Here is a 13,808-nt window from a genome sequence, read left to right as displayed (position 1 = left end):
TGGGGGCTGTAGAAGTCTGTGGGGGTCCCCTGTGAGAGACCCGTGTTCTCTGCAGCTCCCTGGGTGCTCTGCTGCCAGCCTGCATCCCAGTAGGCAAGAAGCCTGTCTCCTGGCTGGGGCTCTGGTTTGGGGAAGGTAGAGGGCAGTGGGGATGGCCAGTTCAGGTGAGGAACAAGGGATGCCCTCTGGGGAGGTGGCAGGAGCGGGCAGCACTTGACTGGGGATTCTCAGGGCCCAGCTCTTCCTGTGATCAAGGTGCTGGGAGGGATCCAGAAGAGGGCACGCAGAAGACTGTCAGGAAGCAGGTTCTGCTGAACTCAGTGGGCTCATGGAGGCCAAGGGGGCAGATGGTTCACATGTGGCCAGTTGCTCGCACACCCAGGATTCCAGGTAGCTGCGGCAGAAGGCATCGTTCCATTGGCCAGATCCCCACATCATCACACAGTCCTCGCCCTGGCCCCCGTTGTTGGGCTCTCCAGGATTCCAGTTGCTGTAGCAAAGAAAAAAAAAAGATGGGATGGGGAGGGTGCCCCATCTCTGCAAGACCTCTGAGTCTGAGCCCCTCCCCCCATCATCCTCCACAGCACAGGTTTTTCTGCAGTCCAAGACCCACCTTCCCAATCTGTGCTTGTGGCTTGATTCATCAACCCTTGCATTTTGTTTGTCCTCATGGCAGCCTTGACCCCAGGGCTCCCTCCCCAACGGACTCATCCAGGGGCCTGCTCCCACCACAGTGTTCCCACCTCTTCACTTATCTCCCAGAAGGCCCCTCTCACCTATACCCCACCGGGCTGTCATCCATCCATACAAATTCTCCCTCAGTAAAGAGATCCCGAAGGCCGATCCAGGAGTCCTCCTTGATGTGTTTGGTCAGAAAGTCCTAGGGGTAGATGTGTATGGGTCCTTCCCACCGATTCCAGAAAGCTAGGGTGGTGAATCTGACCCTCCTACCCCACCCACCCTGCTGCCTACTGTCTGCACAGCTCACCCACCTGCTCCTCCTGGCTGTGGATGCTGACAAGCTGCCCTTTCAGGTTACTGCAGGTGAATTTGGCTTGGATCCACTGCTTGGAACCTTTGCCAAAGTAGTAACACTTCTGTTGAAAATTGAGCCAGTTCTTGGGACATGTGTTGCATGCAGAGCCTGGGGTGACATACAGAAGAGGAAATCAGGGGCACTGTTGGGGGCAGTCCTTGTCCTCATGCATAGAGCATACAGGTGTATGGATATGTCTCCCGGAGTGACTCATGGATCTTGGCTGAAAGAACTCCCTCCACTCCCAAGCCGAGAGCCTTACAGATGGTCTACAGGCTGCCTTCCTCATGGGAGTTGTCCTAGTTTGTTCTTCATTGCTGTGACAAAACACTCTAAACACTACCAACTTGGGGAGGAAAGGGTTTATTTAGCTTACAACTCCCAGGTTGCAGTTCATTAGGGAGCCCAAGTTCATCAGGGAGCTCAGGGCAGGAACCTGGAAGAAGGAACTGGAGCACAGGCCATGGAGGAACACAGCTTACTGGCTTGCTCCCCTGGTCCCTGCTCAGCCTGCTTTCCTATGCAACACAGGCCCATCTGCCCAGGGGTGGCACCACCCACAGTGGGCTGGGCCCTCCCACATCACTCATCAAGAAGATGCCCCTCAGACATGGCCACAGGCCAGTCCAATAGAGGCAATCCCCCAACTGAGGCTCCCTCAACCCAGGTGTGTTAAGTTGACACTAAAGCTATCCAGCACAGGAGTGTTCATAATACTATGTAATAACAGTTCATGGTAGGACCATCTCAGCCACCAGCTCCGTCACACCACAGACACCTCTTTCGTTACTGGGATGGTAACTCCATCATCATTATGAATATCTCAGTTGGGACCATCAATATAAATACAGCCATGGCCAGCCACATCCAGCCTCGGCACCTTCTCCACAGACAACTCAGCCAAGGTGCCATCTCCACAGGCATAGCACTATCTCCTATCCAAGTACCAACCAGGTCGGACCCTGCTTAGCTTCTGAGATCAGACAAGATCAGGCACTTTCAGGGTGGTAGCACTATCTCAATAGACACCTCAATGGTGGCACCATCTTTACAGACATCCCAACCACAACATCATATCTACAGACACCTCAGCCATGGAGTCATCACCACTGACAGCCATGGTGCCATCTCCAGAGTCACTGTCTCATAGACACCTCCACTGTGGTGCCATCTCCACAGACACAGTCTTGTTGCCATCTCCACACAAACTCCAGCCATGGTCATCTCTACCCACACCTTAGCCACAACACCTTCTCCACAAATACCATCTTATCTATGGACTTCATGACTCTAAATAAATGCATGGTTAGCAACAATGCAGCCGCGTGATGACCAGAAATACATTCGAGCCTACAAGCACTTTGTCCACCATCATTACCACAGTGGCCAGTAGTGACTCAGCCACCAACGTTACTTCTAGAAACACCTTCTTGACCAGAAGTGTCATATCATCACTCTAGACACAGTTATACTCAACAATGAACTTCAACCCCTATCACCATCCCAAGATGACTTTCAGCTAGTAGGAAGAATTAAAACCATCGCAGCAAACACCTCACAGTTGCTCTATCACCATTATCACAAGTGCATCACCTTCTGGTTAGAAGCATCTCAAGTGCTGACACCATCACTAGAAACAGAGTCTCTCTCTCTCCCTCCAGTGCTGGGGATGGATCCTGGGGGTCTCTTCCTCCCTCCTCTGTCCCCATCTATCCCTACCTGCTGTCTTTTCTCCAGTGCTAGGGATGGAACCCAGGGCCTTGTGCATGTAAGGCATGGACTCTACCACAGAGCTCCATCCCCAGCCCAAGAGCAGTTTTTCCTGTAGTGCTCTGTAGGAAATGTTTCATAGCCTGGGCCGGGTCTTTTTCTTATAAGGACTTGGTATCAACATCATGAGCTGAAGGCTTCCTTTGGCCCCAAACTCAGCTATCTGAGAATGAGGCATTATAACAGTAATGGAGCATCTCTGGGCCCTTAAAATTCTGAGGGGCTGGGGACTGGATGTGGTGGCGTATAGTGGTAGCCCTACATACTCAGGAGACTGAGACTGGTGAATTGCTTGAGCCCAGGAGTTAAGGCCAGCCTGGGTAACACAGTGAATGAGACCTCTTCTCTGGGAAAAGGGGGAGGGGGAGTGAGTAAAAAGGAAGTAGGGGAGAGGGAGGGAGAGGGAGAGATGGAGGGAAGAGAGGGAGGAAAGGAGACAGAGAAGAAATGGGGGCAGGGAGGCATGTTGTAACAGACTGGCCTATAATTCCAGCACTTAGGACATGCAGGATGAGGAGCTGAGTTTCAGGTCATTCTTCCAGGTCAGGGCTACATGAAACCTTGTCTCAAAAAAATATGTACATAAAATTCCATGGCTGGAGAGACTGTTCAACAATTAAGACTAAGCATGTAGCACTCTAAGCGGGGCATGGTGGCACACACCTTTAGTCCCAGCACTCGGGAAGCAGAGGCAGGTGGATCTCTATGAGTTCAAGGCCAGCCTGGTCTACATAGTGAGTTCCAGACCAGCTGGGGCTACAGGGAGACCCTGTCTCAAAAAAAAAAAACAAAAAGAAAGACTAAGAGCATGTAGCACTCTTATAGAGGACCTGAGTTTGATTCCAGCATCCAAGTCAGGCCGCTCACAACTGCCTATAACATCAGCTCCAGCAGTACTAGATACCTCTGGGCTCTGCAGGCCCCTGCACATGTGTGCACATACCCATATAGACACACAAGCAAACACAAAATCAAAATCAAACAAATCTTTAAAAATATGCAATATAAGAGGAAAGACATGGGGGCTGGAGAGATGTCTTTGTGGTTAAGAGCACCGATTACTCTTGAAAAGGAGCCAGGTTTGGTTCCCAGCACCTACATGGTGGATTGTGGGGCTGGAGTTACTGCCTGTAACTCCAGTTCCAGAGGATCCAGCTCCCTCTTCTGGCCTCCATGGGTACTGCATGTATACAGTGCACTTACATAAATGCAGGTAAAACACTCATACATACACAGTATCAATAAATAAATCTTTTAAAGAAGAGTAAGGAAATAAAAAGGTGTAAGGGAAGGAGAGAGGGAGAGGGTGAGAGAAAGAGAGAGAGAGAAAACATTGGAAAAAGCGTCTTGGCTGTCACATCTAGGAACAACTCCAGAGATGGGCTCAGACCCCAGGACATGGGAACAGGATCAGATGGGTGTGTGTGTGTGTGTGTGTGTGTGTGTGTGTGTGTGTGTACTCAGGGAAGGTGAAGGAAGTAAAAAAAAATCTGTGAGCAATAAACACGACCTAGAATTCCCTGGCCTTTCTCCCATGAGGAACCACAGGTTTTTTGTTTGTTTTGTTTTTAATTTTTTTTGGTCTTTTTTGAGACAGGGTCTCCTTGTAGCCCCAGCTGGCCTGGATCTCAGTATGTGTAGACCAGGCTGGCCTTGAACTCACAGAGATCCCTCTGTCTCTCCCTCCTGAGTGCTGGGATTAAAGGTGTGTGCCACCATGCCTGGCCCTTTTAAAAACATTTAAAATTTTTTTACTTTTATTTTATGTGTGTATTTTACATTGCTTGCTTCAATGTATGTAAATGTACTGCGTGTGCAATGTCCACAGAGGCCAGAACAGGACATCAGATCCCCTGGAACTAGAGTTATGGATAATTGTGAGCTGCCATGTGGATGTTGGAAATTGAACCCAGGTCCTCTGCAAGAGTAGCCAGTGCTCTTAACTGTTGAACCATCTCTTTGCCCCGACAGGGGGTTTCTTGATGGAATTCCCAGAGTCACACATCCCAGGGGACAGGGACTCCTTCAAACCAAGCAAAGTTCTTCTTCTCTTATCCACTTGGAGCAGTTAGGGCTTCCCATAAGCAGTAGAGGAAAAAAGAAATCAAGGGCAAGGAGGTGTTGGTGTAGGGGTGTCAGTTCTGTGACCTCCTGATTCCTCCCCCATATTAAAGGCACTACAGTGGTTCTTTCTGTAGTCTATTGGCCTCCTTGGGCCAACATTCCCTCTCCCTGTGCTGCCCCTGGGGGAGATGTCACCTCCTCATCCCTGGGTGGACTAATCTGTGGTGACTGCTGGGGTGAGGGTGGGGCACCACAGAAGGACGGAGAATTATGGGGACATGAAAAAGGAAAGGAACCCTTCAAACCCTTCATGCTGGAGTCTGGTTGAAGCATCCAGTCAGCTGAGAAGCAAGAATTCCAGAACAGTTAATATTTGCTGTGAAAGGTACCCATATAGAGATACTATTCCTTTGGCATATAGATTTTTTTGAAACCCTGGCTGGCCTGGAACTTGCTATGTAGACCAGGCTGGCCTCAAACTCATAGAGATCTACTTCTGCCTCTGGAATGCTGGGATTAAGGGCATATGCCATCAGGCCCAGCTTGTATGCAGATATTTTATGTTAAAATAGCAACAGAATTGGGCTCAAAGCCCGAATGTATATGACCTTGGATAGGACTTCATTCCTCTCCCAAATATTTTCTTTTAAAAAAATTATTTATTTTTATTATGTATGTGTTTTGCCTGTATGTATGTAAGTGTGCCACATGCTTGCAATGCCCATGGAGGCCAGAAGAGGGCATTGGATTCCCAGGAAGTGGAGTTACAGACAAGTGTTAGCTGCCATGTGGGTGCTGGGAACTGAACCCAGGTCCTCTGCAAAAGCAGCTAATGCTACTCTTAACTGCTGAGCCATCTCTCCAGCCCCTCTCCCAAATATTTTCTAGGATTCAAATAAGGTTAACAACTATGTTTACATTAAATATAGCTTCCTCTGCATCCCTATGAGCTAGAATTTTCACCAATTGTAATCCTGTCAGGGACCACCCCATGATCTCACTTAAATTTCCTGGGCTGGGGAGATGGCTCAGTGGAAAAAGTGCTTGCTGTATATACATGAGGATCTGAGCTCAGATCTCTAAAACCCAGATAAGAGGTAGTATCATGCACTCCTATGTCAAGATGGGAGGTAGAGAGGAGAATTCCTGGAAATTTTTAGGCCAACTAGTCTGGCATACTCAGTAGCAAACAGTAAGGGAGACCCTGCCTCAAACAAGGTGGAAGGTGAAGTTGTCTTCTGTCTTACACTATGGCATATATGTACTCCTCTGAGAGAGAGAGAGAGAGAGAGAGAGAGAGAGAGAGAGAGAGAGAGAGAGAGAGAAATTCCTTAGCAACCAAATCCTATATATGATTGTTGTAAAGAGGGTCAAGTGTGCTCTTTCTGAGAAGCCCACACCAGGCTCTCAGAGTGTCTCTTTCTTTCTTTCTTTCTTTCTTTCTTTCTTTCTTTCTTTCTTTCTTTCTTTCTCTCTCTCTCTCCCTTCTTCCCTCCCTCCCTCTCTTCCTCCCTCTCTCCCTCTTTCCTTTCTCTTTCTTTCTTTCTTTCTTTCTTTCTTTCTCTCTCTCCCTTCTTCCTTCCCTCCCTCTCTTCCTCCCTCTCTCCCTCTTTCCTTTCTTTCTTTCTTTCTTTCTTTCTTTCTTTCTTTCTGTCTCTCTTTCTCTCTCTCCCTTCTTCCCTCCCTCCCTCTCTTCCTCCCTCCCTCCCTCCCTTTCTTTCTTTCTTTCTTTCTTTCTTTCTTTCTTTCTTTCTCTCTCTCTCCCTTCTTCCCTCCCTCCTTCCCTCTCTTCCTCCCTCTCTCCCTCTCTTTCTTTTTCTTTCTTTCTTTCTCTTCCTTTCTTTCTCTTAACTCTCATAAAAACTTTTTTTTTTAAACTTTTAAAAACTTTTTTTTAAACCTTATTAATACTTTCCTTTAACCTTCTTTTGGTCTTTACTGGCTGTCCTTGAAGAGGTCCCTGGTTCAGTTCCCAGCACCCACATGGCAGCTCATAACTGCCAGTAACTCCAGTTCTAGGGGATCTGATATTCTCTTCTGGTTTCTGAGGGCATTGCATACACATGGTGCACTTACATACATATAGACAAATCACTCATACACATAAAATTAAAAAATCCCTTTTAATAAACTCCAACTCTGCTTCATATTGGCTCATCCTGAAATTCTTTTCTGTATCAAAGACAAGAATCTTGTTTTAGCTAAATTGAGCTCCCTTACAAGATTAGAACTCTTCAGGCAGCTGTGGGGGAAGGGTAGCAACAGGGTGGAGCTGTCTTTCCATCCGTGCCCACATTGCTGATTGCCACATCTCCCACTAAGCCTGACTGGGCAGAGGATATGAATAGAGAGAAGCTAGTGATGATCAGCTTTATCCTGGGGAAGAAAAAAGTGGGGGCCACTCTTTTCCTAAGTCAGTGGAGGATGGTCTATGCCTCCATCTGTCCTGATCCATACATGAACTCAGATCCATCCACACTATCACATCACACAAACAGCATGCCACCTCACATTGCGCGTGTGCGTGCACACACACACACGCACACACACACGATGCCACAAAGTGCATAAGCAGTTACATGTCACCCATGACAATGGATGGATGGACGGACTCACCCTTTGACATTTGTACCGATATCCACAGCTTTGACACTTCTTCCTGGAGTCTCTCCAGAGAATCTGAGGCTGTGCGCTTCTCATTCAAGTCTTAGGGGAGCAAGGGTGGGTGCAGTGTTCAGAGACTGGCTGGCAGCTCTCCTCCCAAACACTCCTACAGTTTGTACCTTTGCCCTGGCTGCTTCCCAGACTCACTCCGAGATCTGATATTGTTCAGGTCCTCCTGCAGTCTGTTCATGTTCTTGGAGAGCTGAGAGTCTGAAAGGTGTGTGAAGGTAGGACTGGCCTCAGAGACAGCCCATAAGCCCCGTCTTCTCTTCCCACCCCCCCTTCTTTTCCTTTCCCTTCATTGTTTTTCCTTCTCTTTCTGTTTCTCTTTTTCTTTTATTTCCTTTCCTTCCTCTTCGCTTTCATTCCTTCTCTTCCTCCTTCCTTTCTCCTCCCCTCCACCCTCTCCTCTTTCCCCCTTATCCCCCTCACCATTTCCCTCCTCCTCCCTTTCCTCTTCTTCCCCCTCCCTGTCTTCATCCCCCTTCCTCCTCTGTCTCTGGGACTTTCTCCCACCCATCCTGTCTTACCCTGAGATTTCATTTGCTTCTGTTCAGCTCCGAGCTCTTGCATGTTCTTTGACATCTGAGCAGCTGAGCATGGAGCAGAGGGCTTTCAATAATAAGAAGAACCTGGGGGTCTCCTCACCTGCCCCCAGCCTCCCACCCCTTCCCCTCTCCCCTCCCTTCCCTCCCTCCCCCTCCCCTCCCCTCCCTTCCTCTGTGTTTCTTTTCCTTCCTTTCCTTTTCCTAGCCTGGCCTCCAGCCTTGTATGTGTCTACCTCTGGGGCTTCTTCCTGTCTTACCCTGAGATTTCATTTGCTTCTGTTCAGCTCGGAGTTCTTGCATGTTCTCTGACATCTGAGCAGCTGTGCATAGAGCAGAGAGACTTGATAAACAGGGCCTGGGGCACCTCCTCAACCATCCTCAGCCTCTTCCTTGCTGAGTTCTGGGTTAGGGCTGCCTTCCTGGTTTTATAGTTTGCAGTAGGCATGGCTGATCCCAGCATTGTGTACCCACAGTCATCCTGGCCTTTCTCCCTTCCTATTCCAGACTCTTAACCAGAGGTAACTGGCTCACCCTGGGACTGCTGGTTCATCTGTTCCCTCTGATATCTTTGCAAGTCCTTGGAGATGTGAGAGACTGGGGCAGAGGAAGAAAAAAGAGGTGTTTTCAGGAATCACAAAGGCCTTCCTTTCTTTCCCCCCCTCCCGTGCTCTCCCCTCCCTCCCTTCTTTCCTCCCTCCCTTCTTTCCTCCCTCCCCCTTCTCTCTTTCCCTCCCTCCCTCCATCCCTCCCTCCCTCCCTCTCCCTTTCTTTCTTTCTCTCTCTTTCTTTCTTTCTTCCTTCCTTCCTCTCTTTCTCTTTCCTTTTCTTTAAAGTTTTTTTTTGACTTATTTGTACTTTATGCGTGTGAGTGTGTATGTAAGTGTACCCATTCTCACAGTGCCCATGGAGGCCTGAAAAGGGCGTCGGATCCCCTGGAACTGGAGTTACGGATGGTTGTCAGCCACCATGTGAGTGCTGAGAACTGAACCTGGGTCCTCTGCATCAGAGTGGCCAGTGCTCTGAACTGCTGAGCCATGTCTACAGCCTCCTCCCTTCATTTTCCATCTCTCGTCTTCCTCCCTCCCCCTCCCTCCTCCCTTCTTTCTTTTCAGTCTCACTATGTAGCCCATATTGCCCTCAAACTTGCAATCCTCCTGCCTCAGGCTGACTGTTGGGATTACAGGTGTGCATGTGCCCCCACACCTGGATAAGATATATCCTTGAACTTCTCCCTAGCCCTCTGTGTAGGGGTCTCTTTCATATCATTACAGTAACTGCAGATTTTTAATTCTTCCTATTTTGGGAGGAATGAGGGAGAGGTAGAACACAAGAAGGTGCAGACAAGAGTGGACTAGCCAGGTGTGTTCTTTGGCTCCCCAGGATTAAATATAAAAGCAATAGTCACATTTATCTGAGGACTTTCTTTTTATCTTTCTTGTTTTTGAGACAGGGTCTCATGTAAACTCAGGCAGGCCTCCAAGTCACCATGTAACCAAGGATGATCAATTAAAAAAACAAACAAACCAAAAACATAAATGTATTTTTTTTTGGTCTTTTGAGACAGGGTCTCCCTGTAGCCCTAGCTGACCTGTAACTTACTACATAGACCAGGCTGGCCTTGAACTCAGAGAGATCTACCTGCCTCTGCCGCTGAGTGCTGGGATTAAAGGTGTGTGCCACCACACCCTGCTAAGAAAAACATCCTTTAGATTTATTCATTTTTACTTTATGAGTGTTTTGCCTACATCTACAAGTGTACCCATGCGTGCAGTGCCCACGGAGGACAGAAGAGGGCATTGGCTCCCCTGGAACTGGACTTATGGATGGTTGTTGGCCATCATGTAGGTTCTGGAAACCAAACCCAGGCCCTCTGCAAGAGCAGCCAGCACTTTTAACCACTGACCCATCTCTCCAGCCGCAGACCTTGAACTTCTGATCCTCCTGTCTGCACTTCTGGAGTGCTGAGATTAGAGGCATATACTACTATGCCCAGCTTTGGTGCTTAAAGACAGAACCCAGGGCTTTGTGCATACTAGGCAAGTGCTCTGCCAACTGAGCCACATTCCCAGGCCAGGGACTTCCTTTATCTGTCTTCACTTGCTGCTAGCTCTCACCCACATTATAGAAGGGCAAACTGAGGCACAAGTAAGTAGTTTTGTAACCCTCGCCATCTGCAGACATTAGTTAACAGGCAACCAGGCATTTCTCCAGACTTTGTAGAAATTTCCCCGTTTTCCACTAGAATGGAAGGGGTGTCATAGATTGTCCCTTGGTTCCTGGGGAGACAGAGACACTGAGGCAGTCCCTACAGTGGTCAATTTCAGAAAGGGGATACCAGCTGGTCACCTGACCTTCACCTCTGCCACCACCTTGACCCCTTCGTACCATTCCGGACGGCAGCATCTTCAAGATGTTTCAGATTCTTCTCTGTGTCCCAGTCTAGGAGGTGGGTGGAAAGAAGAGAAGGCAAGAAGGGTGGCTACATAGCTACCCCCACCTGGTACTGAGGATGGAGCTGTGGGTGGAATCAGGGATGCTGGGCCAGCATATGTGTGAGAACATCAAGGGAGAGAAGAGAGGGATATCCTCAGGCATTGATCTGGGAAGGCCAAATGGGTTGGGGGGTTGAGGAGGCTGGGGGAATCTTACGCCATAGGAGAAGCAGGGTCAGCAGGCCAGCCCACATTGCTGCAGTCACCAGCCCCAACAGTATGAGCTGTGTCCCCGTCCGTGCACAGCAACAGCGCTTCCTGGGAGGCTCCCAGTATCCTGTAAAGGGTGTAGAAATGGGTACAAGGCGGTAATGGGGCCCAGCTCTATGTGTCTCTCTACCATCCTGAACCTCAATATTCAGGGAGTTTGTCCACAGCACCTACTGAAGAAGAAAGTCTCAGCAGACTCCAAGCTCCTTCTTACCCCACTTAATCCATACATAACCAGCCATCCACGGTGTCTACCTGTACGGTGGTATGTGTCTGTCAACGCTCCTGAACTTATCTATCCATTTCTGGTCTGTGTATCTCTGAGTCTGTCTGTCTGTCCTTTATCTTTTCCATCCCAGAATCTGTCTACACTGCAGTAAGCAGTGAGTCTGACTTTATTCCAGGTCATTTCCAGAGAGACAAACTTCTAGCCAGGACCCGAGTGGTACCCTTCCTCCCTGAAATTCTGGGGCCCTATCCTCACCCCCAGAGAACTTGGCCTTCCTTTCTAGTTCATTCTGACTCCAGCTCCCTATTCCTATACCTTGATTCTCAAGTGCTACTTAATCTGATGTCTGCCTCCAACCCAAGTTCCTTCCCCAGTCACAAGAAACTGGGTCCCAGTTCCTGCCCCATATCCAAGCCCAGCCTCCACAGACTACATTCTCTAGGCTTCACCCCAATATCTGAGCTGCCCAAAGCACTACCTTGTTGTCCATCGTAGGCTCCCAGCTCCTTCCCCTCACCCTGGCTTTTCAAACTCATGGCGAATTTACTTGTTCCAAGTTTCTGTTCCACTTGGCCTTCGACTTTAGCTACTCAGCTGGGGCTGAGTTTTGTTGGGAAGGTGAGTCATTGAAGGGAGGAGCCCCGAGTTTTCCTCTCCCCTGGGCTGTGTGCCACCTCCCTACCTCACTCCACCTCCTAGTCTGTTTTGGAAATAGTCCCTTCTTGGTAAGGAAGGACTGAAGAGCCCCATGCTTTCTGGACACAAGTGGGAAGCCAGGGTCCTCCCCTCTCCCCGCCCCCAGTGTTAGCACCTGAGAATTTTTCTTACCTGAGTATTCGTTCAGTTCCATGGTGATTCTGCTTGGATTCTGTCAGTGATGGGGCACTCACTGCCTGCCAAGTTTCACTTAACAGGGTCGTCACAGCTCTGGAAGTGACCTGATCAGGCACAAAACTCTTGTTATGGACACAGAACATCTAGGACCTGAATGATTTTGTTTAGCCCAGAAGTTAAAGCGAACATTATGGTGAACTTGGGTGACTACTTCTGATGTGGTCTCAGCAGCCTGAGACCAGAAACTGAACAAAGCAGACTGTCAATGTGGGAGGCACACAGCAGTGCTCAATAAATGTGTACCTGGGCAATGTTGGCAAGAGCTTTAACCTGGAAATGTCTTTCTGCATCTGTAAAAAGAGAATGTTCTTTGGTGTGTGTGTGTGTGTGTGTGTGTGTGTGTGTGTGTGTGTGTGTGTATGTGTGTGTGCGCGCACACAGGTACATGTGTGTATGTACATACACTTTTTTTTGTTCGTGTAGACCAGAAGTCAACCTCAGGAGCCATTCACCTTGTGTGTGCATCCATGTGTGTGGTATATATCTACGTGTGTGTATGTCAGTGTGCACATCCATGTACATGTGTGCAGAGATTAGAGGAGGACATGAGCTGTCCTGCTCTATCTCTCTCCAGTTTATTCTCTTGAGACAAGGTCTCTCACTGAACTTGGAGCTAGGCTGGCAGCCAGCAAGCCCCAGCGATTCTCCTATCTCTGTCCCTGCCTCTGTCCCTGTCTCTATAGTGTTGGGGTTATAGGTCTACTTACCTGTGATCATACCTGGCTTAAACATTTTGGGGGGCTTTTTTTGGTCTTTTTTTTTTTTTTGGAGACAGGATTTTCCTATAGCCCCAGCTGGCCTGGAGCTCACTATGTAGACAAGCCTGGCTGTGATCTCCGAGCGTTGAGGTCAAAGGTGTGTGCCATCGCGCCTGGCTTAAAACTTTATTTATTTATTTACTTATTTATTTATTTATTTATGTATTTATTTATTTATTTATTTATTATTTTTGTATGAGTGCTTGCCTGCATATATGTAATGTACCATGTGTGTGCAATGCTTGTGGAGGCCAGAAGAGAGCGTTGGATCCCTTGGAACTGGAGTTGTGGTTGTTAGCATTGTGTGGGTGCTGGGAACTGAGCAAGAGTAGCCAGTGGTCTTAGCTGCTGAATGTCCCCAGCCCACACCTGAGCTGCTTTTTTTTACATGGGTGCCAGGGATTCAAACTCACATCCTTGAATTTGTGCTTAAAATGTTTTTACTCACTGAGAAGTCTCCCTGGTCCCTACCTTTTGTTGTTGTCGGCGTTTTATGTTTCTTTGAGACAGAGTCTGCCTGTAGCCCCAGCTGGCCTGGAACTTGCCATGTAGACCTGGCTGACCTCAGTCTCCCAGAGATTTACCTGCTTCTGCCTCCAGAGTACTGAAATTAAAGGTGTGAGCCACCATGCCTGTCTTACCATGCCAGGTCTCTCATGGGCCTGGAGCTTTCTGATTAGGTTAGGCTGGTTGACCAGTAGCCCCAGGGAGCCTCTTGTATCCATCTTCTCAGCGGTAGGATTATAGGCATGAGGCACTGTCCTGAACTTTATGGGGGTGATGAGGCTCTGAACTCAGGTCCTCATGCTTTCACTTTACTCACTGAGCCATCTCCTGGCCCTGTTGAACATGCTTTTGCTGCAGGGTAGTGGCTGGCCCTGTACAGGGTCCACTGTAAGCCACGGTGAAGCCTCTGCTGAGGGCTCCATCTGTGTCATCTCCAGAACATGGCATTTCACAGTCCTTTTCCCTATCGTCTGACTCTGACATTTAAAGCACAGTTTTAAGGATTCATTTCCTGTCTGTGCTTACTGTCATCTGCAAGTGACAGCTGTGAGCGCTGATTTTCTGGCTATACTTTGATATGGTTGTATTTTTTTCCCCTTTGTAATCTGACCTCCTGTATCCCAGACTGGCCCCAAA

General features: G+C 48.5%; 1 protein-coding gene across 2 annotated transcripts; it reads right to left on the bottom strand.

The window, feature by feature from the left end:
• Positions 1–11,925, bottom strand: Fcer2 (Fc fragment of IgE receptor II). 2 transcript variants are annotated; one of them, XM_008844589.2, is made up of 11 exons: positions 11,842–11,925; positions 10,732–10,851; positions 10,468–10,521; positions 8,614–8,676; positions 8,340–8,402; positions 8,065–8,127; positions 7,682–7,744; positions 7,487–7,576; positions 993–1,144; positions 777–880; positions 1–490 (listed from the first exon to the last, which is right to left on the bottom strand). In XM_008844589.2, exons 1-11 carry the CDS (start codon positions 11,861–11,863, stop codon positions 295–297), a joined length of 990 nt encoding a protein of 329 aa, XP_008842811.1. In that variant the 5' UTR covers positions 11,864–11,925; the 3' UTR covers positions 1–294. The 2 variants fall into 2 exon arrangements, with proteins under 2 accessions (XP_008842811.1, XP_017656470.1); XM_017800981.1 differs by lacking the exon at positions 8,614–8,676.
• Positions 11,926–13,808: the final 1,883 nt, after the last annotated feature.

The sequence above is a fragment of the Nannospalax galili genome, unplaced genomic scaffold, assembly GCF_000622305.1.
Source record: "Nannospalax galili isolate Female #2095 unplaced genomic scaffold, S.galili_v1.0 scaffold262, whole genome shotgun sequence".
NCBI classification, from domain to species: Eukaryota; Metazoa; Chordata; class Mammalia; order Rodentia; family Spalacidae; genus Nannospalax; species Nannospalax galili.
Note: the sequence above shows the minus strand (reverse complement) of the source record. Positions and strands in the feature narration are given on the sequence as shown.